The sequence below is a fragment of the Pelophylax lessonae genome (genome assembly GCF_965119305.1).
Source record: "Pelophylax lessonae genome assembly, chromosome: 1".
NCBI classification, from domain to species: domain Eukaryota; kingdom Metazoa; phylum Chordata; class Amphibia; order Anura; family Ranidae; genus Pelophylax; species Pelophylax lessonae.
Window position 1 is genome coordinate 581,559,493 of NC_138768.1, and position 27,774 is coordinate 581,587,266.

Below are 27,774 nucleotides of genomic sequence, written 5' to 3' on the forward strand. Positions count from 1 at the left end.
TGCTCAGGTGCAGTGAATAAATTACTGACGTCACTTCAGAAGGGGGGGACAATTAATAGATTTTAATTAAAATCCATAATTAATATTAACCACTTGCCGACAGCCGCAAATACATATACTGCGGCGGTCAGCCCCTCCTGGGCAAAGTGACGTATCGGTACGTCACTTGCCCGCGAGCCAATAGGGGGCGAGCGCGCGCTCCCGCCCCCGCTCATTCACTGCCATCACCGCGCGAGTGACCAGCGGCTCCGATGTCCGCCGGTCACTCACGATCTCCCACTGGAGAGGGAGAAAGGCAGGCGGCTAATGTAAACAAAGTCGCCTGTCATTCACCCTGGTGTAACTGCAGAGATCATACGATCCTGCTATGTAGGATTGTATGTCTCTGTGGTTACATCAAAAGCCACGCCCCTTGACAGTTAGAAGCACGCCCCTAGGGACACACTTAACCCCTGGATCTCTAATAAAGTTAACCCCTTCCCTGCCAGTGTCATTTTTACAGTAACAGTGCACATGTATAGCACTGATTACTGTAGTAATGTCACTGGTTACCCAAAAGTGTCAAAAATGTCAGTCAAGGGTCCGATCTATCCGCCGCAAAGTTGCAGTCCCACAAAAGAAATCGCAGATTGCCGCCATTACTAGTTAAAAAAACAATAAGAATTACATAAATCTTACCCGTAGTTAGTAAATAACTTTTGCGCAAACCAATCAAAATACAACTATTGTGATTTTTTTTCACCAAAAATATGTAGCAAAAAACAAATTGGCCTAAAATGTAAAAAAAATTTGATTTTTACATTTTTATGGGGGGAATTTCATATAAAAAAAATGTGAAAAATATTGTTATTTTTTCCAAATTGTTGCTCTTTTTTTGTTTATAGCGCAAAAAGTAAAAATCGCACAGGTGATCAAATGCCACCACAAGAAAGCTCTGTTTGTGGGAAAAAAAGGACATTAATTTAATTTGGGTACAGCTTTGCACGACTGTGCAATTGTCCTTTAAATTCACGCAGTGCCGAATCGCAAAATAGGCGCTGGTCTTTGAGCAGCCAAATCCTCTGGAGCTTGAGTGGTTAATCACCCACTGGCCTGGGGATTCAAACTTACAGCTTTTTGTTTTCAAGCCCGCTATTCTACCAGTTAAGCCACTGAGCCAGCTGATCAGCCTTGGACTCTCTCTGGCTAACTAACTTCTATCTGAGATTGACAGCTCTTTTGTATGGCTCTGACATCGCCCCATAATCCATTGCTTTAGGTGCAGTGAATAAATTACTGACGTCAGTAATTTATTCACTGCACCCGAGCAGTGCATTGTGGGATGGCGTGTGACGTCAGGTCACTATATAAGAGCTGTCAAAATCAAAACAGCTCATTCCGCAGGAAGCTTTCGGAGAAGCAGGGCGGGCGTCCGATCATCGGGGGACAGTATTTTTTTATTTTTTAATAAAAGACTTTTCCAAAACTGGCTTTTGTCATTATTTTTTTTTGTACACTTTTTTGGTGAATAGGTAAGGTACCCGATATCCATTTACATAGGGGGGGCTGGGATCTGGGGGTCCCCTTGTTAAAGGGGGCTTCCAGATTCCGATAAGCCTCCCCCCGAAGACCCCCACAACCACAGCCCAGGGTTGTGGGGAAGAGACCCCTGTCCCCATCAACATGGGGCAAGTTGCTTTGGGGTGGGGGGGCAGAGCCCCCCCTGCTCCAGAACACCCACCCCCCCATGTTGAGGGCATGTGGCCTGGTATGGTTTAGGAGGGGGGGCACACCCTCACTCCCACCCCCATCCTGCCCAGCCAGGCTGTGTGCTCAGATAAGGGTCTGGTACGGATTTTAGGGGGAACTCCACACCTTATTTTTTTTTAAATTTTGGCGCGGTATGGACTGAGTGGGACCCCACTCCATTTTTTTAGCAATACTGACATAAACTGATATAAACTGAAGTGCCTATAAATATGTATATATAAATAACTTTGATCTCAACAAACTAAAAATCTCTCTCCCTACCAGCTACACCACCGTCAAGAACGGTTAGGTTGAATACACTTTCTGTGCCTAATTAATTAACTCCTATCTCACCCTACACACAGTGGATGAGATAAAAGTTAGGGAGAGTGTTTTTAGCTTAAGCAGGTTTGGTGGCGTAGGTGGTAGAATTCCAGGCTTGCAATGCTAAAAGCTGTGAGTTCTCTTCCCCCTGCCAGCCGATAATTTTTTGGAGTTCAGAAGTCAGAGAGTCCATAATAATGCAGGAACTCGAAGTTCCCGCGAAGAAGCCCATTTGTTTGTCATTCGATGAACGAGCGAACAGTTAATGGTCAAGTCGAACTTGCGTTCGACTCGAACTCGAAGCTCATCCCTACTCACAGGGCTGTGCTCAGTCTCTAATGTAATTTGTTTGACAAACCCTTACCTATTAGTCTTAAAAATAGTAATGATTGATTTGAAAGATTTTCTCTCAATAAACAATCAAATTTGCAAGCTGTTTGTTGTAGTGTGACTGAACCCAGGTTCTCTCAGATTATTACTAGGGATCCCCATTCTGGTGACAACTGTCTAAGGATTAACAACAAAATAGTTGGTATGCAAATACAACCTGCATTTGACAAAAGGTTGAGATACTTCTGAAATTGTTCGAAATTCATTGACAGGTGTATTTGACCTGCAATTGACCTCTACCTGACCTGCGTTCAACCTATTTCAAACTGTATTTTTTGTAAACTGTTATGGAGGGAAAAGCAGTCCTTACGTGAACAAAAGCCAACAACACAGACCACAATAGGAAAATTCTCAACATTATTTAGATAATTCCTCAATTCTTTTGTTGGGTCCCCAGGACAAGGTGTGAATGCAAACCCCCAAACAGAACACAGAAACAATAAATTGGCAGGTTTTAACACTTCTCTAACACTTTAAAAAAGTTAGTCTCATGACCATAATGGTATTGGCACAGCTCCAAATGACCCACAATGGCTCAAAATGATATGGTGCAGAAATATTTAGACAGCATAAAGGTGGATAAAGCACCAGGACCAGATGGCATCCACCCACGCATCCTAAAACAATTGAGCTCTGTCATTTCAAAACCATTGTTTCTATTTTTAGGGACTCGTTAAGGAATTGAATAGTACCAATGGATTGGTGTAGGGCCAATGTGGTGCCTATTTTTAAAAAGGGATCAAAGTCTTTACCAAGTAACTACAGACCTGTTAGTTTAACTTCTATAGCCGGAAAGATACTTGAGAGTTTAAAAAAAGCCCACATACATTTGTTCTTGCTGGAAAAAAATATTTTAAGCAACAGACAGCATGAATTCATGAAAGACAGAAGTTGTCAAACAAACTTGATTTCTTTTTATGAGGAGGTAAGTAAAACCTTGGACAGAAGGGTGGCTGTGGACATGGTATACTTGGATGTTGCAAAAGCATTTGGCACAGTTCCCCACACACGGCTAATGTGTAAAAGTAAAGTCTACAGGCTTGGAAAGATCAGTTTGTAAATGGATAGAAAACTAGCTAACAGACAGGTTTTAGGGAGAGTAATGGTTAATTATTCTTACTCTGAATGGTCTAAGGGTATCAGTGGTGTACCCCAAGGTTTAGTGTTGGGACCCTTACTTTTTAACCACTTTACCACTAGAGCATTTTGCTGTCTTACGTCTGGGCCACTTTTTGCGATTCGGCACTGTGCAACTTTAACTGACAATTGCGCGGTCGTGCGACGCCGTACCCAAACGAAATTGACGTCCTTTTTTTCCCCACAAACAGAGCTTTCTTTTGGTGGTATTTGATCACCTGTGCGATTTTTATTTTTTGTGCTATAAACAAAAAAAGAGAGTTTATTTTGAAAAAATAACAATATTTTTCAAATTTTTTTATATGAAATTCCCCCCAAAAAAGATGTAAAAACCAATTTTTTTTTTAATTTTTGGCCAATTTGTTTTCTGCTACCTATGTTTGGTAAAAAAAATTGCAATAAGCGTATTTTGGTTGGTTTGCGCAAAAGTTATTGCGTTTACTAACAAAGGGAAAGATTTATGTAATTTTTGGTGTTTTTTTTTTAAACGCGTAATGGCGGCGATCTGCGATTTTTTTTTGCGGGACTGCGACATTGCGGCGGACAGATCGGACCCTTGACTGACATTTTTGACACTTTTGGGGGTACCAGTGACATTACTGCAGTAATCAGTGCTATAAATATGCACTGTTACTGTAAAAATGACACTGGCAGGGAAGGGATTAACTTTATTGGAGAGGGAGGGGTTAATGTATGCCTGGTGCTTACTGACGTGTGGGGGGGGAGGTGACTATGTGAGACAGGGACAGATCGGATGTCCAGCTATGCTGAACACTCCGATCTGACACTCCCACACTAGATCCCCGACGATCGGGGCAGAGCAGCGGCGATCGCCGCTGCTCCTCCCCTGGCCCGACTCCCGCTGTGAATGAAAACAGCGGGAGCGCGCCTCCGGCGGAGCGCGAGCGCCGCCTACAGGGGAGGAGTCTGGCGACGTAGGTCTACGCCGTCAGACGGGAACGAGCCACTTTGCCGCAGTACTATTCCAGTACTCAGCGGTAAAGTGGTTAATATATTTATAAATGATATAGGATCTTGTATTAAAAGTATCGTTTTAGTCTTTGCAGATGACACCAAGCTATGTAGTGGAAAACCTTCCTTTCAGGATTTCTCCAACTTAAAAGTCAAACTCAATGCACTGTTTCATTGGGAAACTATGTGACCAACTGGGGGAATCCATAGTAGAGAAAGATCTGGGTGTTTCCAAAGCGAGCAAAGTCCTTTTTTGTATTAAGAGAGACATGGACTGCAGAGAGAGAGATATCATTTTGCCCCTGTACAAATCATTAGTAAGACCTCATCTGGAATATGCAGTTCAATTTTGGGAACCAGTTCTCAAAAAGGATATCAGGGAACTGGAGAAAGCGCAGAGAAGGGCATCCAAACTGATAAAAGGCACAGAGGAGCTCAGCTATGAGGATAAATTAGAGGAACTGAATGTATTTTCTCTTGAGAGGAGGAGATTAAGGAGGGATATACAAATACATAAGGGGTCCACATATTGAACTTGGTGATGAGTTATTTACTTCAAGGTCATCACAGATGACAAGGGGGCACTCTTTACATCTAGAGGAAAAGAGATTTCATCTCCAAATACGGGAAGGTTTCTTCACAGTAAGAGCTGTGGAAATGTGGAATAGGCTCCCTCCAGAGGTGGTTTTGGCCAGCTCAGTAAATTGCTTTAAAAAAGGCCTGGATTATTTTCTAGGTGTACATAATATAACTGGGTAATAATATTTATAGGTAAAGTTGATCCAGGGAATATCTGATTGCCTCTCGGGGATCAGGAAGGAACTTTTTTCCCTGCTGTAGCAAATTGGATCATGGTTTACTGTGATTTTTCACCTTCCTCTGGATCAACTGTGGGCATAGAATCGTGTATATTGGATTTTATGGTTGTGTGTTCTTTTTTTTTTTTTTTTTTTTTATTGGTTGAGCTTGATGGATTTGTGTCTTTTTTCAACCTGACTAACTACGTAACTATGTAACTATATATACACTAACAGTTTACTGTATGCAATGCAGCCAAAGCTGCAGTTTAAAACTAATTATGATGGTCTCTTTCTTGGCAGATGACTACTCCAGCTGCAGCAGCTCTCCTTGCTTTAATGGTGGTACTTGCATCAATAACCTGAAAGGATTTGTGTGTGCCTGTCGTCATCCTTTTGGAGGACTCAACTGTAGCATAAAGATGACAGATGACAACACTGAATCACTAGGCAAGTCATTTTGTGTGTTTTGTCAACTATGTACCTTAATTCAATGAAACAAGAATACGTTATCCGACTATATACATAACATTTGATCTTTGCAAAAGGCATAATGGCACATATGTGTTACCAAATTAAAACAGCGCTAGCATAAAGATTGTGACCAATAAATATGTATAACAATATACAGATATAAGCAATACAATTAATATAACTTGTTATCCTTTTTGCTTAAAAAAGTCCTTCTTAATGAATATAGTGACTCTTAAAGTGCTTAAGTGCAAATCCTTATTCCTGGTGCAAAAGATAATTAAAGTGCTCAGGTGCAAAGCCGTCCAGACGAAATTGGTGCTCTTGTGAGTGGCCCTCCAGGTCCCCTACTCACCACAATGTAGATATATCAGCGCGTGTAGTAATAATGCGACTTGAGATATACAGGCCCCAGTAATGGTTCCAAGTGCCCTTGATGGGATCGCTCCGATATGGCGGTGATCGTATAGCCAAGATATGTAATAAAAAGAGGGGCCAATAGTGTAATACGTTCTTGTATTTATTTCCCCAAAAATGTCATGCTATACTTACAAACAAAGGTATTAAAAACACATTGGATACAGGTCGGAACGTCGCAGCGGCGTGCGTTCCACGGAATCCAGGAAGCCGGACCGGAAGTGACGATGCATGGTTCGTACGCCGGAAGTTACGTCAGCGCGTTTCACCCTTAGTGTGGGCGTTTTCAAAAGACATGTCATTAGTAATGATCACTTCTGTATTCTTTCATCACTGACACATAGTAAACTGTGTTTACTATGTGTCAGTTTGTGAAAGAAACATAGTACACACTGTGTACTATGTTTCATTTTATTACTGATCGTTGACTGTATTCTTTCAGGAAAGGAAGGGGGCTGGTAAGAACAATATTACCAGCTCCCTCCAACCTTCATTCACCATCCTGACAGATCAGTCAGAGGCTGCAGCCGGTGGTAGGGGGAGGAGGGAGAGCCAGCTAGCAGCAGGGGGCACTGAAGACTGAAAGGGGGGCAGAAAGCTGGGGGGGGGGTGAACATGTGTTTACCAGCCACCCTCCTGTTCTTCCTACATCAGGAAGGTGGGGGGCACTGAAGGGGGGGTTGGAAAGCTGGGGAAATTATTAAAAAAAATGGATCCCTCTGTGCATGGAAAGCAGGCGGCAGGGCAGGGGAGGGAAGCGGACAGCTGCAGGGCTGCCGCAAGGGGATCGGGTTTGAGAGGGGGAGATCGGTACAGGGAGGGGAATCAGAGTAGGAGGGTGAAGTGCAGTGGCAGGGAAAGGGAGAGTCGGGAGATGAAGGGCAATTTAGACCACAGCAAAGGTAGGTGGAGCGGCGGGCAAAACCACACATTGAAGCGGCGTCGCGGGGGGGGGGGGGGAGACATTTCAGTTAAATAGCCTTTTAGCCACTGTTTACAGTTATCAGTTTGTTCAGCAGAATCTGCTGAACAATTCTGCTATAAGTTTATGGTCACTGAAGGGACCATGAGCTTATAGCAGAGGAGAAATTCAGGTCTGTACACCATACGAACCTGGCACACATCATACCTGCCTAAAACCTTTGCACAGTGGTGTATATATATATCTCATTATAAATACTTTTTTTACTGTTTTCAGCTGCATAAGAGGTGTGGAGAGGTGGGGGTGGACAAACAGCAGTACACTGATCTCCCCAGTAAATGGCTGTGCAGGGGGGGGGGTGTAAGAAGAAGTCTAAACATTGAAGTTCAGGCAGGCTGTTCTCCCATCACAACTAGAAAACTGTGCTCTCCTGCCTAGTGTCGTCAGTCTGAATAATGAATGCAGGGGGACTGGCAGAATCACCAGGTATTTCTCTCAAAGGAAACAATACATAAAGCAAAGGATACATTTTAAAGTAATTGTAAAGCTTGTTGTCTTTTTAAAAAAAATGTAAATACCAAACATGTAAGACCCGGTCCACACTAGCGCGACTTGTCAGACGACTTGTCAGCCTGACAAGTCGCGCTCCCTCGCAGTCCATTGACTGCTACAGGACCAGTTCTAATAGGAGCAACACAAGTCGCTCCGACTTAGAAAAAGGGTCCTGTACTACTTCGGGGCAACCTGGAGGCGACTTGCATAGACTTCCATTATGTGAAGTCCATGCAAGTCGCTCCGAAGTCGTGGTGCATGGGAATGCACAAGTGGCCCCCGAAGTAGTACAGAGTCGTGTCGCCCCAGTGTGAACCGACTCTTATACTTATCTTATATGCAAAAAACAGCGCTTGCAAAAATAATCAATAGTGCAAAAAATTAATAACCAGTGTTATAGCAATGAATATATAAACATAGGGAGATAAAGTGCAATCGTGCTAAATGCCACAATAACTCGTGCAAATTATGAGCAAATACAAAAGTGCTGGAAATTTAGAGCAATTACAAAGGTGCAAAATTCCAGTATCATATGCAAATGCTGAAGAAAAAAAGTCCAATAGAAATGTGTAAAATATATAAAATATAAAGTGCTAAAATGTGGTCCAATATAATGTGCAAAAGTGCTTGAAGTGCTGCTGTCACAAAATGCTGTAGTGCTCCAAGCGGTGCAAGAGTGTCCCGAATCCCTTTTGGAATCCACTCACCAGAACCGATGGACCTTCCTAGAAGGTCAAATGAGCCTTATAATAAATCCACAGAATAGGACTCCTCCAAATGAACCCTCATAAGATCCTTCCTTTAGTCTTCCTCTGGGCAGCTCAAAGGAAAGGAATGACCGATATAGTAAAGTCCGCATGTAAAAGTTTATTGTCCAATTAGTAAAATACTTACAAAAACAGAAGAAGTGGCACGCATATAGGAAAGAAATCACAGTATCGCAATGCTTCCGGGAACACCGCCGGCGTGCGTTCCACGGACTCCCGGAAGTGATGTTGTTGGTTTGCCGTGACCGGAAGCGGCAAACCAACGACATCACTAATTGGACAATAAACTTTTACATGCGGACATCACTATGAAAAAATTATATAAAAAAAAAATAACCTTCTTCCTTTTACAACCACTTTAACACCAGTACATGGTACAAAATACACATGTAGCACCCTACAAGGTAGGTACTAGGCAAAGTATAGTGGGCCTTAGCTGCCTAACAGCAGGGCCGTCATGTCTCCCAGGTGTAGCTGTTGAGACTGGGGAGTCTCCCCACTGTGCTCCATGAGAGGGTTCTCATTGGGTAGTGGAGGAAACCCAGCCAATGGCACACTCAGGCCTGTATCTACCCCAGAAAGGCAGAGTCAAGTTCAAGCACAGTTCATTAAGTCAGTGTTTTTCAAGCACCAGCAAGCGTTGGTCGGCATCCAGCTGGTGTCAAGACAGCGCTAACAGGCATTTTTCTTCAAAGTGTCCCATTTTGTACCTAGTTGAGCCAGAGGAGTATCCCACTCATTCCCTTCTCCCATCCCCATTATAAAATAAACAAAACAAATCCGATGCCGGAATGGTCATTGTCTCCAATCTCACACTTGGGTAGTCAGCTTAAATGGGCTGAAGATGTCACCGGTAACAATGGCAGACCCACATCAAGCTCAATGCCTGGAAAACCTGCTACACACATCAGGAATATTAAATGTTGGGGGTAACATATTCTTAAGTTAATAGCATTGCTGTTACCTATTTTTGTCTATCTGAGGCATGTACACTGTCATGCTACACATCTTTCAGTTTTAGATAATCATCCCATTAGTTGAGGGGGTATTATACATAAACAAAAATATTGATGACTTCAGACTATCAATGCTGAATGGCTAATCAGTGTTCTGCCAATACATTTTATTAGGTATTTGTCAAACAGTACTACACAGAACATTTTTTCTTAGTGCTTCCCAATGCTTCCCTATGCTTTGCTAACAGATTCCAATAGGGGAACAGTTTTTAGATACAGATGCTGCTTTGTGGTCAGTGTGCTCTGTCTGCTAGACAGGCAATCATAGATTTAATTATGATAGTATCTATTCTTTCATAGCATTGACAGTTCTGGTCAGCACTTTTCACAGGATTTTGAACTTATAATCTAATATAAGGTGTCTGAAAAACAGGAAGATTAGATAGTCGCTTATTCAAGGTCACACATAAGGTTTTTAAAGAACATCCATTGAGCTTTGAATATAGGATATCCTTGCAATTATTCTATACATTTTAATGTACAAAAACTTTACATTTTACATTAGTATTAACAATGCACTAATAAAATTTCTTATAGCTCCCATATTTTAGATATTCGTTACTTCAGTTCACAGCAGGTTATGCAACAGCAGAAGCATAATGATGGACATCTTTAACAGATGTCTCTGTAAATATGTAGAATATATTTGATACCCTTATGGGCCATACACACTATAAGATTTTCAGAAGACTTTTTCCTTTTTTGTATGTGTTGTATTTGTATGCAATCTGGCAGGCCCTTGCACTACATAGGAAAGGTAAATCTGAAGGAAATATAACCACAAAAGTTGGATAGTGTGTATCCAGCTTTATCCTGAAGGTTTCTAGACATGGGATCACTGCTCTCAGGTACTGAGGCTGATTGAGACCTTAAAGCCCAATTAAACCCTGCTTTTAAATAAGGTAAAGAGTAGAGATGGTCTTGCGGTTCGCCCAGCGGTCGGTTCGCGGCGACCTTTGCTCATTCGCTGTTCGCCGAACATGCGAACATATGGCAATATTCGCGACCACCATATTCTTTTACATTGTGAATAAATTTGACCCATGACACATCCATCAGGTGGTACAGGACAGCCAATTGAGACATTTCAGCACATGGACATAGCCCCTACCTTATAAATAGACCTGACCTGGCTGCCATTTTACATTCTGTCTTTTGTCAGTGTAGGGAGAGGTTGCTGTGTGGAGCAGGGACAGACTGTCAGTGACACAAATCCCTGCTAATAGGTCCACAAAAGTACTTTTAAGGACTGGTATATGTGTACTATTGTTTGATGTGCAGTATATAGGGGTATAATACACTTATAATATACTTTCTAATATAGAAAGCATATTATAGTGGATTTGTATTGTGCAGCACTGACTGGTGAGCGGTTCTGCAGTGATACTACAACTACAAAGAGTGACAAACGCAATTAGAAAAAAGTACTCTAATATATATATATATATGTGCTTTAACTGCAGACTTTCAGCTTTAATTTGAGGGTATTTACACCAAAATCAGGTGAACAGTGTAGGAATTACAAGAGATCCAAAGAGCTGTCACTATCAGTGAAGCGAGCCATCATTAGGCTGAAAAAACAAAACAAAACCATCAGAGAGATAGCAAAAACATTAGGTGTGGCCAAATCAACTGTTTCGAACATCCTTAAAAAGAAAGAAAGCACCGGTGAGCTCAGCAACACCAAAAGACCTGGAAGACCACGGAAAACAACTGTGGTGGGTGACCGAAGAATTATTTCCCTGGTGAAGAAAACACCCTTCACAACAGTTTGCCAGATCAAGAACACTCTCCAGGAGGTAGGTCTATGTGTGTCAAAGTCAACAATCAGGAGAAGACTTCACCAGAGTCAATACAGAAGGTTCACCACAAGATGTAAACCATTGGTGAGCCTCAAAAACAGGAAGGCCAGATTAGAGTTTGCCAAACAACATCTAAAAAAGCCTTCACAGTTCTGGAACAACATCCTATGGACAGATGAGACCGAGATCAACTTGTACCAGAGTGATGGGAAGAGAAGAGTATGGAGAAGGAAAGGAACTGCTCATGATCCAAAGCATAAATATTGGGACATAGACACAATTCTAATCTTTTTGGCTCTATACACCACCACAATGGATTTGAAATGAAACAAACAAGATGTGCTTTAACTGCAGACTTTCAGCTTTAATCTGAGGGTATTTACATCCAAATCAGGGGAACGGTGTAGGAATTGCAACAGTTTGTATATTTGCCACCCACTTTTTAAAGGGACCAAAAGTAATGGGACAGATTAACATTCATAAATCAAACTTTCACTTTTTAATACTTGGTTGCAAATCCTTTGTAGTCAATTATAGCCTGAAGTCTGGAATACATAGACTTCACCAGACGCTGGGTTTCATCCCTGGTGATGCTCTGCCAGGCCTCTACTGCAGGTTCCTGCTTGTTCTTGGGGCATTTTCCCTTCAGTTTTGTCTTCAGCAAGTGAAATGCATGCTCAATCAGATTCAGGTCAGGTGATTGACTTGGCCATTGCATAACATTCACTTCTTTCCCTTAAAAAACTCTTTGGTTGCTTTCGCAGTATGCTTCAGGTCATTGTCCATCTGCATGGTGAAGCGCCGTCCAATGAGTTCTGAAGCATTTGGCTAATAATATTGCCCGAAACACTTCAGAATTCATCCTGCTGCCTTTGTCAGCAGTCATATCATCAATAAATACAAGAGAACCAGTTCAATTGGCAGCCATACATGCCCACGCCATGACACTACCACCACCATGCTTCACTGATGAGGTGGTATGCTTTGGATCATGAGCAGTTCCTTTCCTTCTCCATACTCTTCTCTTCCCATCACTCTGGTACAAGTTGATCTTGGTCTCATCTGTCCATAGGATGTTGTTCCAGAACTGTGAAGGCTTTTTTAGATGTTGTTTGGCAAACTCTAATCTGGCCTTCCTGTTTTTGAGGCTCACCAATGGTTTACATCTTGTGGTGAACCTTCTGTAGTCACTCTGGTGAAGTCTTCTCTTCTCTTCTCAGGGAAATAATTCTTCAGTCATCCACAGCAGTTGTTTTCCGTGGTCTTCCAGGTCTTTTGGTGTTGCTGAGCTCACCGGTGCTTTCTTTCTTTTTAAGGTATGTTCCAAACAGTTGATTTGGCCACACCTAATGTTTTTGCTATCTCTCTGATGGGTTTGTTTTGTTTTTTCAGCCTAATGATGGCTCGCTTCACTGATAGTGACGGCTCTTTGGATCTCATATTGAGAGTTGACAGCAACAGATTCCAAAGGCAAATAGCACACTTGAAATGAACTCTGGACCTTTTATCTGCTCCTTGTAAATGGGATAATGAGGGAATAACACACACCTGGCAATGGAACTGCTGAGTAGCCAATTGTCCCATTATTTTTGGTCCCTTAAAAAGTGGGAGACACATATACAAACTGTTGTAATTCCTACACTGTTCACCTGATTTTGGTGTAAATACCCTCAAATTAAAGCGGAAAGTCTGCAGTTAAAGCACATCTTGTTTGTTTCCTTTCAAATCCATTGTGGTGGTGTATAGAACCAAAAATATTAGAATTGTGTCAATGTCCCAATATTTATGGACCTGACTGTATAACAATATACTTTCATAATAGTGTATTTGGGTACTGCAGAAATTTTGCCTCTTTCGCTGCGTTACCTCTGCTACACACAGTGACAAAATTTACTGGAATTTTTTTTTTATAACTGGTGTGATAGACCAATGGCCCCCCAAAACGACAGATTGAAGCGGGGTGTTATATAACAATATACTTTCATAATAGTGAATTTGGGTACTGCAGAAATTTTGCCTCTTTCACTGCGTTACCTCTGCTACATACAGTGACAAAATTTACTGGAAATTTTTTTTTATAACTGGTGTGATAGACCAGTGGCCCCCCAAAACAACAGATCAATCGGGGTGTTATATACCTTCTTCCACATATACTGTGCTTCTCTAGAGGCTTTTGTCACAGGGTCATTTAAAAAATAAGAGGCAGAGGAAGAGGCAGGCCCTTCCGCAGGGTTGGTAGGGGTAGGGCAGGAGCACCAGGCCGGAGCCAGAAGGTGCTTTTGATTACGTCAAAGGACTTGGTTGAGTGGCTCACTCAGCCTTCCTCTTCTGCACCCTTCTCATCCTCTCTATCTGCACCCTCTTTACTCTCTGCTGTGTGCACCCCCAAAGACACCACCACCACCATATACCCTCCACCTGAGTCACTGGAGTTATTTTCCGATCCATCACAACACATTTCTGATGCGCAGCCATTCTTGGCATTGGATCAGGAAGAGGAGGTAACAACAGCCGCCACTCAGCAGTCTGACGAGTACCCAGATCAGACCAAGGAGGTTGGTCCATGCTGTTGCTGCCTACTCCGAGATCTCTAATGTTAGTGGTGGGGAAGGTGACGTCAATGACGACGTGTCTATGGACATCATGTGGGTGCCCACAAGAGAGAAAAGAGGAGGGAAGTTCAGAGGGAGAGATGGACCAGCAGATAGGGAGGAGAAGCATGCCAAACTTGCATTGCACAGGAAGGACAAACCAGACTGCTAATGTATCAGAAGCAAGCCCTCAACCATGTACGGTCACATCTGCCACTCCAAGGACGCCGACACATGGCTCCGCTGTCCACTGCTGACAATAGAGTTGCCATCTGCAGCCTGTGCAGTCAACGCATAAGTCGCGGGAAGCCCAACACTCACCTAGGGACAACCGCCTTAAGAAGGCACCTGGACTCCCATCACTGAGCCCAGTAGGAGCAACGCCGTCAGAACCCACAAAGCCACACTCCAGGATCTCACCGTCCAGCCTCTTCTCCTTCTACTTTTCCTCTCTCCTCACAATTGTCCTCCACTCCACCTTCCATAATGCCGTCCTCACGTTTATTCTGGAAAAAGGCAGACTTCCGTGGCCCAAATTTTCAAGCGTAAAGAAATTATGATGCCGGATAACCCTCTTACCCAACGGTTGACCTCTGGCTTGTCGGGAACTGATAGCCCGCCAACTACTGCCATATAAACTGGTGGACTCGGAGGCCTTTTGAAAATTTGTGGCCATTGGAACACCACAATGGAAGGTCCCAGGAAGGAAATATTTCTCGCAGAAGGGCATCCCAGAGCTATATGGCCATGTTTAGCGGCAAGTGAATGTATCTCTGGCACACAGTGTCGGTGCCAAGATACATCTGACCACAGACACATGGTCTAGAACAGTGTTTCTCAATTCCGGTCCTCAGGGCACATTAACAGGCCAGATTTTAAGTATTACCTTGGGGAGATGCAGACTAGAATACTGCAATCACTGAACAGCAAATTATATCACCTGTGATGTATTTCAGTTTTCTTGCAAACCTGGCCTGTTAGTGTGCCTTGAGGACTGGAGTTGAGAAACACTGGTCTAGAACACACGGGCAGGGAAGGTATATAACTTTTACTGCCCACTGGATGAACCTTCTGACAGCCGTCAAGCATGTAACCGTGGCACCCGTGTAGATTTGGTTTTACTTCCACGGATTGCGTGCAAGCCTGCCTCTTCTTCTCCTCCTCCTACTCCATCCTCCCTCTCCTCCTCGGCTGACTCCTCCTTTTCTGCTGCTACCGTCTCTTCCGCTGCACCACCCAAGATCCCCAGAACCTATTCGACATGCCAGGTGAGACGTTGCCATGCTGTGCTGCGTCTGTTGTGCCTGGAAGCCAAGAGCCACACTGGTCCTGCACTCCTTTCAGCTTTGCGTTCACAGGCAGATCAGTGGCTAACACCGCTCAATTTGACAGTTGGTAAAGTGGTGTGCGACAATGGTGCCAATCTGCTGAGCGCGCTGAAACAGGGCAAAATTACACACGTGCCATGCATGACACATGTCCTGAACTTGGTCATGCAGCGATTCGTTGTCCAATACCCTGGGGTCCAGGACGTCTTGCAGCAGGCCAGGAAAATCTCGGGCCATTTCAGAAGATCTTACACAGCCATGGCTCGCCTTGCTGACATTCAGCGGCGACACAACCTGCCCGTCAGACGTCTTATTTGTGACTGCCCGTTGCGATTGAACTCAACCTTGTATATGCTTGATAGGCTGCTCCAGCAGAAATGTGAAGTTAACAACTACCTGTACAAACTCTGTGGCAGGACAGATTCTGGGGAGCTTGGATTTTTTTCACCGCGCCAGTGGCTGCTCATGCATGACACATGCAGACTTCTGCAGCCATTTGATGAGATCACCAAACTGGTCAGTCGCAGCCAGGGCGCCATCAGTGACATTGTACCTTAAGCCTTCTTTCTGGAGCATACATTACGTCGTGTCATTGATCAAGCCGTCGAGGAGCAGGAAGATGAGGAAGTCGCAATGCTGGATGAATTCCCAGGGGGGGGCTACTCCATCTGAAGCAAGTCAACAACAGGAGTCTGAAGAGGAGTCAGAGAAGAATGGTGCCAGGGCGGATGAGGAGGTGCAAGAAGAGCATGCTTTAAACCTTTCTGGGACCCCTGGTGTTGTCCGTGGATGGGGGGAGGAGAACGAGGACGACATTATCCTGGATGATGAACAGGAGCCAGGCCACTACACCGCTTCCAGTTTAGTGCAAATGGGGGCCTTCATGCTCCAGTGTTTTAAGAGGGACCCCCGTATAAAAAGCATAAAGGGCAAGTACTGGGTGACAACGTGCTTAGACCCCAGGTACAAACAAAAAATGGCCGAAATGTTACCACCATCACAGAGGGCTGTCAGAATGCAGCACTTCCAGGCCTGGCTTCGAGAAATGCTGCATTCTGCTTTTGCGTGCGCTGGCAGAGGAATTTCCACTCACAGAGAAACGGGTACCAATCCAACAGCGCCTGCAAGAAGAGGGCGGTTTGAAGATGTGTTGGTCACTTCTGATATGAGATCATTCTTTCAGCCGACTCATCAATAGCTGTCCTCCGGATCCAGCATCAGGGAATGCCTAGACTTTCAGGAGTCAGACTGCATCAGTTTAACGGCCGATGTGGATCCTCTGAGAAGTGATGAACCCCTGGACTACTGGGTGGGCAGGCTTGACCTCTGGCCAGAGCTTGCACAAGTTGCAATGGAACTGTTGGCTTGCCCCTCATCCAGTGTCCTGTCCGAAAAGACGTTCAGCGCAGCAGGGGGGATCGTGACCGATAAGCGCACTCGCCTTGCTCACGACAATGTTGACTACCTCACATTTCTAAAAATGAATGAGGCATGGATCTTGGAGGAATTCAACACATGTGACCATGTTTGATTCAAATTCCTCATGACATATTTGTGGCCACAAATATCCACCACCACCCATAACAATTCATGGTCCCTGTCTTAGGTAAATACAGCTGCATAAAAGGCCTTTTATGTCCGTTGAATGCCTATTTTTTGGGGCCTGTAATGGCCGACACTTATTTATCCTGTGAATGCCTAATGTACCTCCAGCCACAGAATAGAAAACAGAAAATTGTATCATACTTACTGTAATTTTCCTTTCCTGGTGCCTATCCATAGCAGCATACCTGTGCTAGAGCTCTGCCTCTACTCCGCCTTCAGGACTAGTGAATAGCTTAAAAGAAAGACGCCCCCTTCTCTCAGCATCTCCTGTGATATAGAATACAGAGGGAGGGAGAGTAAAATTGTATCATACTTACTGTAATTTTCCTTTCCTGGTGCCTATCCATAGCAGCATACCTGTGCTAGAGCCCTGCCTCTACTCTGCCTTCAGGACTAGTGAATAGCTTAAAAGAAAGACCCCCTCTTCTCCCAGCATTCTCCTGTGATATAGAATACCGAGGGAGGGACAGTATGCTGCCATGGATAGGCACCAGGAAAGGAAAATTATGGTAAGTATGATACAATTTTCCATTTTCCTGGCGCCTCCATGTCAGCATACCTGTGATAAATACCTAGCTGACAAAAGGGTGGGTAGATGCTAAAACACAAAGAAATGTTTTTTGTTTTTATTTGGATGAAGAAAGGGCTTCCTGCATTGCCCTTCTTTCAAATTCTACAGTGGTGAGCATTCCAGGGTCAACTCTATAATGTTTTAGAAATGTGTGCTGATATGACCATGTGGTAGCCCTGCAGATGGTATCCAGGGAGATGTTCGCTCTGGCTGCCCATGAGGCAGATATTGATCTCGTTGAATGAACCCTCACCTGCTCCGGAGGAACCATGCCTTTAGCCCTGTACACTTTATGTATTCGTTTGACAATCCAGGATGCAAGCTTCCTGCTAGAGGTTTCCTTCCCTCTGTTTTTTCCCCCATGGGATAACGAACAGCCTGTTAGATGTTCTAAATTTTTCTGTAGCCTCGAGATACTTCTTGACGACTTTTGCAATGTCCAAGCTTGGGTCTATTTCTGACTGGGAAAAAAACTGTCAAGGCCCATGTTTCCCTGAGGTGACTTGCGGTAGCGGCTTTAGGAAACCTTGAATAGGTCGCAGTTCCACTCTGTCTGGAAAGAAAGAAACGTGATCCTCTCCGATTCCCAGGGCTTGCAAGTCCGATATCCTATATAGGCCATTTTCAAGGAGAAGTTTCAAATCGATATATGTTCCATAGAAGCAAAAGAATGTTCCGCCAAGGCTCCCAGGATTAGAGTTAGGTCCCATTTTGGAAAGGTGCGTCTGTTTGGAGGGTGTGACTTTAACACTGCCCATCTTGAATTTTTTGCCGCTGATAATACAGCCACCTGGACCTTTAATGAACTGAGACCTAAGCCTAGGCCTAGGTCAAGTTTGGTCTGTAGGAACCCCAAAATATCGGAGACTGAAGGTGAGAATCAATCAAAAAAATTATTTTTTTCCCAGCCACAAAGGTTTGGAACTTTTCCCAGACTCTTGAGTAGATGGAGTTTGTGGATGGTTTCCTTGTTTGAAGGAGTGTCGAAATGACTTCCGGGGAACAGTCTAAGGCTTCAAACCTCCGCCACTCAATTTCCACACCCATAGATCCAGTCTGTGCAGGTTTGGATTAGAGACACTACCCTGCTGTAGAAGTTGAGGGAACAGGGGAAGTGTCAGGGGTGTGCTCACAGACAGCCGCATGGCTAGGGGAAACCAAGGTCTCTTGGGCCAATCATGGAGATGTGTACTGGTTCCTTCAGGAGCCTCAGGAAGAATTTTATAATAAGAGGGCGATGTGGGAAGGCATACCCTGTGTCTAAGTCCCAAGTGCATGTTAGAGCGTCCACTGCTTCCACCTGGGGGTGTGGAAACGGGAGATAAATCTGGTAAGCTTGGTGTTCCGTGGTGTAGCGAACAGATCCACCTGAGGATATTTCCAATGATTGGCGATCTGGTGAAATACGTGCGGATGCAGGGCCCATTTGTTGTTGTCCAGACAAGATCTGGAGAGAATGTCCGCTTGATTGTCTAGCCTGCTCCTCTCAACTCCAGGATGTTCAAGACTAGGCTCTCGGCTTGAAAGGACCATCTTCCCTGGACCTCAATTTCCTCGCAATGGGCTCCCCACCCTTTTCCGCTGGCATCTGAAGCAATTGTGGTCCAGGAGAGGGAACCCAACTATCATGATTTTGAGAGCTTCTGAAGCTTCGTCCACCAATGAAGACTTCTGCGCATGCATGGTGTTAAGAGGATGGGCTGTGAGAGACGTTGTTTCTTCCACTGTTTTAGGAAGCCAGTCTGAAAGTACCTCAGATGCCAACGTGACCATGGCACCATCGGAATGCATGCTGTCATTGAACCTATGAGGCTCAAACAGAGAGAAGCTGTCAGGCGGGGGTTGCGCAAATATTTGAGCCTGGCTCCCACCGAGAGTGTTTGGCCCTTCCATATGTCAAAAGGATTTTGTTTTATCCTGGGGGGGGGGAGAAAAGTTTACTTTTTCTTTTCCCTAGAAAGGAAGACTGGGTACCCCTCCAGGTTTTCCAGCCATCTCTATTTTGGCTAGACTGTCTGAAATTTCTTGACCTGGATTGTTGAAATCTAGAAGAGAAGTTTCTGGATCTCCCGGCCTGTCTGTCTTGTGGAAGTAAGCCACCAGTCACTTTGGAGATTGCTTTGTCCAATCTCTCCCCAAACAGTGCATTCCCATCACAGGGAATCCTGCACCAGTTCGGTTTTGAAGCAATATCCGCTTCCCACGGCTTTAGCCATAAGGCCCTTTTGGCCATGACTGAATTGCTCTGGCTGAGCAGCGAATGGTGTCAATTGCTGCTTCCCCGACGAAATCGGCTGACATCTTCAGCTCATCCAGTGCCTTTATGATGTCTTGCTTTGGCACATCTCGTCTGATAGCTGACTCTTATGTTTTCTGTCCATGCTTTTATTGCTGTGGACACTGATGTAAGGGTGATTGCTGGATTACATGCTGCACCTGAAGCTAGATAGCTCCTTTTGAGATCCAGATCCATACACCTCTCTAAAGGATCTTTAAAGGATGCTGAATCTTCCTTAGGAAGAGTAACATTCTTTGCTAGTTGGGTCACTGCTGCTTCCACCCCTGGCATTGAATCCAGGGGCTCTGAATCAGCTGGAACTAGAGGATAAAGTTTCCCAAACTTTGCGAGTGAAAATGTATTTTCCATCTTCTTCCACTCCTCTTCAATCACCTCCTTTTCCTGAGAAGGGGTTCTGGCCCTGTGCCCTCAAGGGGGAATTGGCATGCTGGCCATAGAGGGGCCTGGTACCTATGGATCAACGTCTGTTGCCTGCGGGTCCTGAGGTATTGTCTGAGTAGGCATCATGACAGCCAGCTTAGAAAGAGAATCTTTCATGGTCTGTTTCAAAAGCTTGGCTACTTGTAGACTTTCTTGGTCTCGATCAGCTGTGTATCCCTAAAGCAGCTATGAAAGACCAGCTTGTTAGATAGGGGTGAGGTGCCACAGGCCCAACATTTTTTCCTCACTGAACACGTTTGAGGAGAGGGAGAGCGATAGCTCCTATGAGATCTAGATCGACCAGAAGATCTATGTCTAGATGAATGCGACCTGTGGCCCGGACTGCGTTCACGAGGATAAGCATAATGTCCGGAGGACTTTCTCGATCTCTTCGAGTAAACGGGGCTAAAAAATATCGAGAGAGAAATGTGTTTTTTTTTTTAAAAACACATTTGTCAGTGCGCTCTTTTGATACTCACGCAAGGGTGGTCCCATACCTAATAGACATTTGTGGATCTTGATCATGAGGCGAATGGCTCATATTGGCTATAGCAAGAGGATCAGCTGAAAATAGGGAGTAGAAAGAAAGCTTCAAAATCGTGCAAAAAAAAAAAAGAAAGGATATTCTAATGCTCTTTTTTTTTTTTTTTTAAGGAAATACCAGAAAAAGACGTACCTGGTCAACGACACAACCTGACGAGGCTGTACACAGTTTGCCAGCATCCTCAGACTGATTAATCAGAATTTATAGGGAAGGGGAGGGAATGAAATCCCTGGGACCTGCTCTTACTGGAAAAAAAGGCAATATTTGTTTGCTGGGTTTTTTTTTTTATATAAACTAAAAATGGGAAGGCTTGTTTCATTAATATATATATATATATATATACACACATACACACATACACACACACTCACATTACATACCTATATATACGCACATCGAGAGACTGAAATTTTTGCCCATTCCTCCTTGCAAAACAGCTCGAGCTCAGTGAGGTTGGATGGAGAGCGTTTGTGAACAGCAGTTTTCAGTTCTTTCCACAGATTCTCGATTGGATTCAGGTCTGGGCTTTGACTTGGCCATTCTAACACCTGGATATGTTTATTTGTGAACCATTCCATTGTAGATTTTGCTTTATGTTTTGGATCATTGTCTTGTTGGAAGACAAATCTCCGTCCCAATCTCAGGTCTTTTGCAGACTCCATCAGGTTTTCTTCCAGATGGTCCTGTATTTGGCTCCATCCATCTTCCCATCAATTTTAACCATCTTCTCTGTCCCTGCTGAAGAAAAGCAGGCCCAAACCATGGTGCTGCCACAACCATGTTTGACAGTGGGGATGGTGTGTTCAGGGTAATGAGCTGTGTTGCTTTTATGCCAAACATAACGTTTTGCATTGTTGCCAAAAAGTTTGATTTTGGTTTCATCTGACCAGAGCACCTTCTTCCACATGTTTGGTGTGTCTCCCAGGTGGCTTGTGGCAGACTTTAAATGACACTTTTTATGGATATCTTTAAGAAATGGCTTTCTTCTTGCCACTCTTCCATAAAGGCCAGATTTGTGCAGTATACGACTGATTGTTGTCCTATGGACAGAGTCTCCCACCTCAGCTGTAGATCTCTGCAGTTCATCCAGAGTGATCATGGGTCTCTTGGCTGCATCTCTGATCAGTCTTCTCCTTGTATGAGCTGAAAGATTAGAGGGACAGCCAGGTCTTCGTAGATTTGCAGTGGTCTGATACTCCTTCCATTTCAATATTATCGCTTGCACAGTGCTCCTTGGGATGTTTAAAGCTTGGGAAATCTTTTTGTATCCAAATCCGGCTTTAAACTTCTCCACAACAGTGTCTCGGACCTGCCTGGTGTGTTCCTTGTTCTTCATGATGCTCTCTGCGCTTTAAATGGACCTCTGAGACTATCACAGTGCAGGTGCATTTATACGGAGACTTGATTACACACAGGTGGTTTCTATTTATCATCATTAGTCATTTAGGTCAACATTGGATCACTCAGAGATCCTCACTGAACTTCTGGAGAGAGTTTGCTGCACTGAAAGTAAAGGGGCTGAATAATTTTGCACGCCCAATTTTTCAGTTTTTTATTTGTAAACAAAGTTTGAAATATCCAATAAATTTCATTCCACTTCATGATTGTGTCCCACTTGTTGTTGATTCTTCCCCAAAAATTACAGTTTTATATCTTTGTTTGAAGCCTAAAATGTGGCAAAAGGTCGCAAAGTTCAAGGGGGCAGAATACTTTCGCAAGGCACTGTATATATGTATATATATATATATATATATATATATATATATATATATACATACATACATACATACATACATACATATATATCTTTATACACATACACACTTTTTTTTTTTTTTTAAATAAATGATCCTCTAAATGAATGGAGGAAGGAAAACCTACACCCCAAGGAACACCTGGCTGGCTGGTAAAAAGAAAGGGGAAAATTAAGCAGATGGAGGTGAAGGAGGGATACAACAAAATGGAACAAACTCACGTGAAGAGGAGGAAAAATAAATGTAGATACCTGAAGAAAGATAGCAGGGGGGAGTCAAAGAATGCTGATCCTGCTGCTGCCATCAATGGCAATCACAAAAAAGCTCTTTATGCAAAAGAGTTCATGGCAGACTGCGTTCCTCATTAGGAAACTCTGCATACCCCAAAAGATCCGCAGAAGGGGTTTCCAGACTTTTTAGCGCTAAGAGCGGCCCGAGTACAGGGACTGCGCTTGGAAGAGGCTTAACCCAGCGGAAGCTGCGAGATGGTCAGCAGGTAAGGACATACTGCAAACTCTTCACCAGTCAAGAAGGTATGAGGGAAAAAAAGGAGAATGCTGGGAGTAGGGGGCGTCTTTCTTTTAAACTATTCACTAGTCCTGAAGGCGGAATAGAGGCGGAGCTCTATCACAGGTATGCTGCAATGGAGGCACCAGGAAAGTTCTTTGCTGTCAGGTGAACGCCTGTTGGCTAAATTTTGGGGCCTGTAATGGCCGACACTTATTTATCCTGTGAATGTCTAATGTACCTCCAGTCACAGAATACAAAGTTCTTTGCTGTCAGGTGAACGCCTGTGGGCTAATTTTTGGGGCCTGTACTGGCTGACACTTACTTCTGTATCCTGTGAATGCCTAATATTCCACCAGCCACAGAATACAAAGTTCTTTGCTGTCAGGTGGATGCCTGTCGGCAAATTTTTTGGGCCTGTAATGGCTGACACTTATTTATCCTGTGAATACCTACTGTACCTCCAGCCACAGAATACAAAGTTATTTGCTGTCAGGTGAATGCCTGTTGGCTAATTTTTGGGGCCTGTACTGGCTGACACTTACTTCTTTATCCTGTGAATGCCTAATTTTTCAGACTGGAATCAATGGGTCTGTACACATTCCGCTAAATTGTGGAACGGATACGGGCCCATTTTACAGACGCGTGAATGGACCCTATATGTATTTGACATGTACTGTATTTACCAGCTGCTGTCAGTTCTGGCTGATTTAAGCCGAGCTATTCCACTAAAACCGAGCAATGTTACAAAAAACAAAATACACGTTATAACTGTATATACGATTTATATAACTTATAAAAATAAAAAAAATGTTATGGCAACTTTTCCAATAGCAGGATCATCTCCTGCACCCATTTCATAGCCTGGCATTGCCTCTCCTCCATGGCCTTCATGCGCTCCTGAATTGACGAAATTTCGCAGATAAAAAAAGAATGCTGATTTGCTTAATACTTCTGGTATGTTCATGTTGTGGGACTATGTGTGCACAGCTAGTAAGTATTTTGTGGCTGCAAATATGACCTGGAGGTTTTTTATGTTCGCCTGCCATTAAGATTAATGGGACCCGTCGCGAACCTGCGGTTCCCAAACATTTGGCCGAGTTCACGCGATCACATTCGCGAGCCGTCCCATCAGATGTTCATCCATCACTACCCCTCAGTACAGACCCCTCAGTACAGATGGACCCCCACGGTACAGACACCATCACTCCCCCACCCACCCCAAATACAGATCCCAAAACAGACACCATCACCCCACTCCAGTACATTCCACTCAGTACAGACACCATTATCTCCCCCACCCCAAGTACAGATCCCTCAGTAGAGAAACCCCTCATCAGTACAGACCCTTAGTAGATAGACACCCCCCCCCCCCCCACTACAGACCCTTCAGCACAGGCACCTATTCCCAATACAGAACCCCTCAGGACAGACACTTCCCAGGAAAGACACCGTGTGCCCCACAGTACAGATTCCTCAGTACAGAAACCATCACCCCTCCAGTACAGATATCATTATCTCCCCAACACCTCCCTAGTATGGACATCATTCCCCCTCCCTACCCCAAGTACAGACCCCTCAGTACAGATGGAGCCCCCAGTACAGACACTATATGACTCCACCACAATACTTCCTGTATCGCTCCGCATACCCATCCAGTATGACAAATATTCGAAAGAGAGAGAAAGAATTCAAAGTGCAACCAATAAAAAAACAAATAAAATGTATTTTTGTCATGCGCTCACGTGTCATGAATAAAAAAAAACGCAAAACAGAATCAAAGATGCCGCCGGAGCATCCGCTGGCGTGCACAATTAAATCATAGGATACAAGCTCCACCCAATGCATTTCCACACAACTGTCATCAAGGAAAAAAACAACTCAGGAAGTATTGTGGTGGAGCCATAGAGTGAAGGGGATATTGGCAAAGAAGCCTGACAGATTGGAGTCACAGTTTATGGTGTATGGCTGTGGGTCAGCAGAGCTCAAATGATCTTGTTTATTTGAAATCCTATTTTTCTGTTAAAGAGTGTGTGAACGGCGAGGATATTCAAAAACACTGGTTCCTTCTGGGATATGCACTTGGCTGTGATTATTCATAATAAATTTGGAAATTGCACCTTTGGTAGACTTTATTGAATATAGTTGCTGTTTGCTATGCATATGTTTTGGGCTTTGTAACACAACTTTTAAAGTGATAGCTCATCTATTTTGGGGTTTTAATATTGATATCTTACATTCTGATAATAATTGTGTGCTGTTGTCGGAATTCTACCTTATGCACTAAGATTTTTTTTAACCGTTTTTGCTTTTTTTTTTCCATTAGTATGGATACCATTATAGACCTCTCAGTACAGACACCATCACCCTCCCCCCACCATGATTATAGATCCCTCAGTAGAGACACTATCACCCCTTCCCCCAAACGCCTCAGTACAGATACCATCACCCCCTTCCAGTACAGACACCTCAGTACAGACACCATCACTCCCTCCAATCCAAAAAAAACCCCACAGTACTGATCTCCCCCTTCCTAAACTCACTTTCCAGACCAGATGCAGCAGCATCAGTTCAGGGTGAGGGGAATTGCTCTCCAAATATATCATATGACGGGAGCAGGAATGGAGCTTTCCCGTTGGCTCTGTACTGCTGCTGTCAGGGTGGCAACTATCTGGAGGTGCTGTGGCCACCTGAATTTTGTGTGTGTATTGTCTAAATCTATGGTGCAGCACTGTGCAAATATAAAATCCTGGGAGGCCAAACACCCCCAGAAAGTCAGTCCCGGCGTGGACTGCCGCCCTCCAAGTGCGCCACTGGTGCACATATAAAATTATATACACTGCATCTGACAACATGAAGCGTTGCTATAAATTGGTAGTTATATAGGTAGTTGAATATTAATATATGATTAGAAATACATACATAATATACAGTAACTACTTGAAACAGTGACTTAAAGGCTGATTATCTTTTTCCTTTGTTTTAATGCAGATTTCTCCAAAGGATCTTATCGATACGCACCAATGGTGGCCTTTTCTGTCTCTCATACATATGGAATGACATCTCCTGGACCAATCCGATTTAACAATCTATATGTAAATTATGGATCTTCTTATACACCCAGCACAGGAAAATTTAATGTGCCCTATCTCGGAGTATATGTGTTTAAGTTTACCATTGAGTCATATAGCCAACGAGTCTCTGGCTATTTAGTGGTTGATGGAACTGATAAAATTGCATTCCAGTCTGAAAACATTAACAGCAGCATGTACAGTGACAGGATGGTGACAGGGGATGCTTTGTTAGAACTAAACTATGGGCAACAAGTCTGGCTCAGGTTAGCCTCGGGCTCAATCCCTGCACAATATCCACCTGTCACAACATTTAGTGGCTACTTATTATATCGCACATAATATGTATTAAATACAGTACATAACAGTATGTTATAGATTTCTGTGTACAGATAGCCAAACATCAGAGCTCCTAATATATTTAAGTATTTGTAAACCCTATGATCAATGTTACACTAGGTATCTTATCTTTTTCATCTTTTGTTGCATCTCACTGCTGCTGATGTCCTGCGGCCTCTTTTCAGCCACGTTCTGTCTACATCAATGCGCTGCAAAGATGGCTGAATGGCATTTGTCAGGAGGGGAAAGGACAGTGGACCTTGCCTCAAAGCATCAGCACAGCCATTTATAGTCTCTATTGAGAGAACATATTAAAGGTTGAAAACATAAGAGAATAGTTGGGAGAAGAGGACAGCATCTTGTCTCCCTTTAAGAGGAAAAGCCTGGACAAAGACCTTCATAGCAAAATTACAAGATAGTTACAGACACTTAAAATGGAACTTCAGTCTGCCTTCCAAGTGTCTACACCCCCTCAAGTTCCATCATTATGGTGCATGTGTAGATGTACCTATGGACTCTGCCCAGCCGTCGTGTCCTGGCAGAGCCCGTTGGCACATCTGCACACATGCAGGGCATTTTCCGCACATGCATGAACACAGGAGAGGTTTTTGACTTGAAATTCTGCTTGTGTGAGCATGGCAGGGGAAACCGTCACGTGCACAGATGTACAGAAGGCTGTCTCAATACTCAAGCTCTGGGGCACATTGGCGAAAAACCAGGGGGTGGAGGGAAAGTCTCACCTAGGCAAGAAATGCAGAAGATACAGATACTTACTGTTATATTTGATATATTATACATATAAATAGTATGCTTAAAGACATTTACACAGATAAAAATATTCTCACAAAGTTGCAACCTAAACGCAACATTTTCTGCTCTGCTCTTACAACTAAAAACACTGGCAGATAATGCACAGAGAATGCTCTGGAGTATATATAAAAAAATGGCTAAACCTCCATCTCTAATGAATATACAAAAAGAAGAACAGATTGTTCAAAAAAGCGTGGGACTTTAGATGAGGTATGTCAATAACTGACTATCAGTTTACTGTAAGGATCACCAAAGGTGATTGTTTATTAAATAATTGATGAGTAAAACAGTATATAAAAAACACACAGATAGACATACACAGTTCAGAGACCTAACATAGATTATATAGTTCATATAAGTACAGTAGTGATGATTGTATTATATAAGATGACCAACATATAATTCATATAATTGATACCAATAGTAATAAATATATTAGCCTAACCAACGTATAATTGATCTCCAAAGAGGTATGTCATCATTTCTTGTAGGCTCTACGCGTTTCGTGGCTTTACGTCCATTCATCAGGAGCTAATTAAAAGTATATATCAATCTGTAAAAGTAAACTGATATTAGGATACTAATCTCAAATAAGGAATATAACAGATCGCTCATAATTTTAAGTGTAGAATTCAGCTAC

The 27,774-nt window shown here is 43.5% G+C and overlaps 1 protein-coding gene across 1 annotated transcript in view; it reads left to right on the forward strand.

The window, feature by feature from the left end:
* The window catches only part of MMRN1 (multimerin 1), a 217,582-nt gene extending 191,134 nt beyond the window's left edge, over positions 1-26,448 (forward strand). Inside the window, exons 7-8 of the mRNA XM_082243351.1 lie at positions 5,652-5,798; positions 25,906-26,448. Coding sequence (XP_082099477.1) covers positions 5,652-5,798; positions 25,906-26,327 — 569 coding nt within the window. The 3' untranslated portion in view covers positions 26,328-26,448. The remainder of the gene's footprint in view (positions 1-5,651; positions 5,799-25,905) is intronic.
* The last annotated feature ends 1,326 nt before the right edge of the window (positions 26,449-27,774 follow it).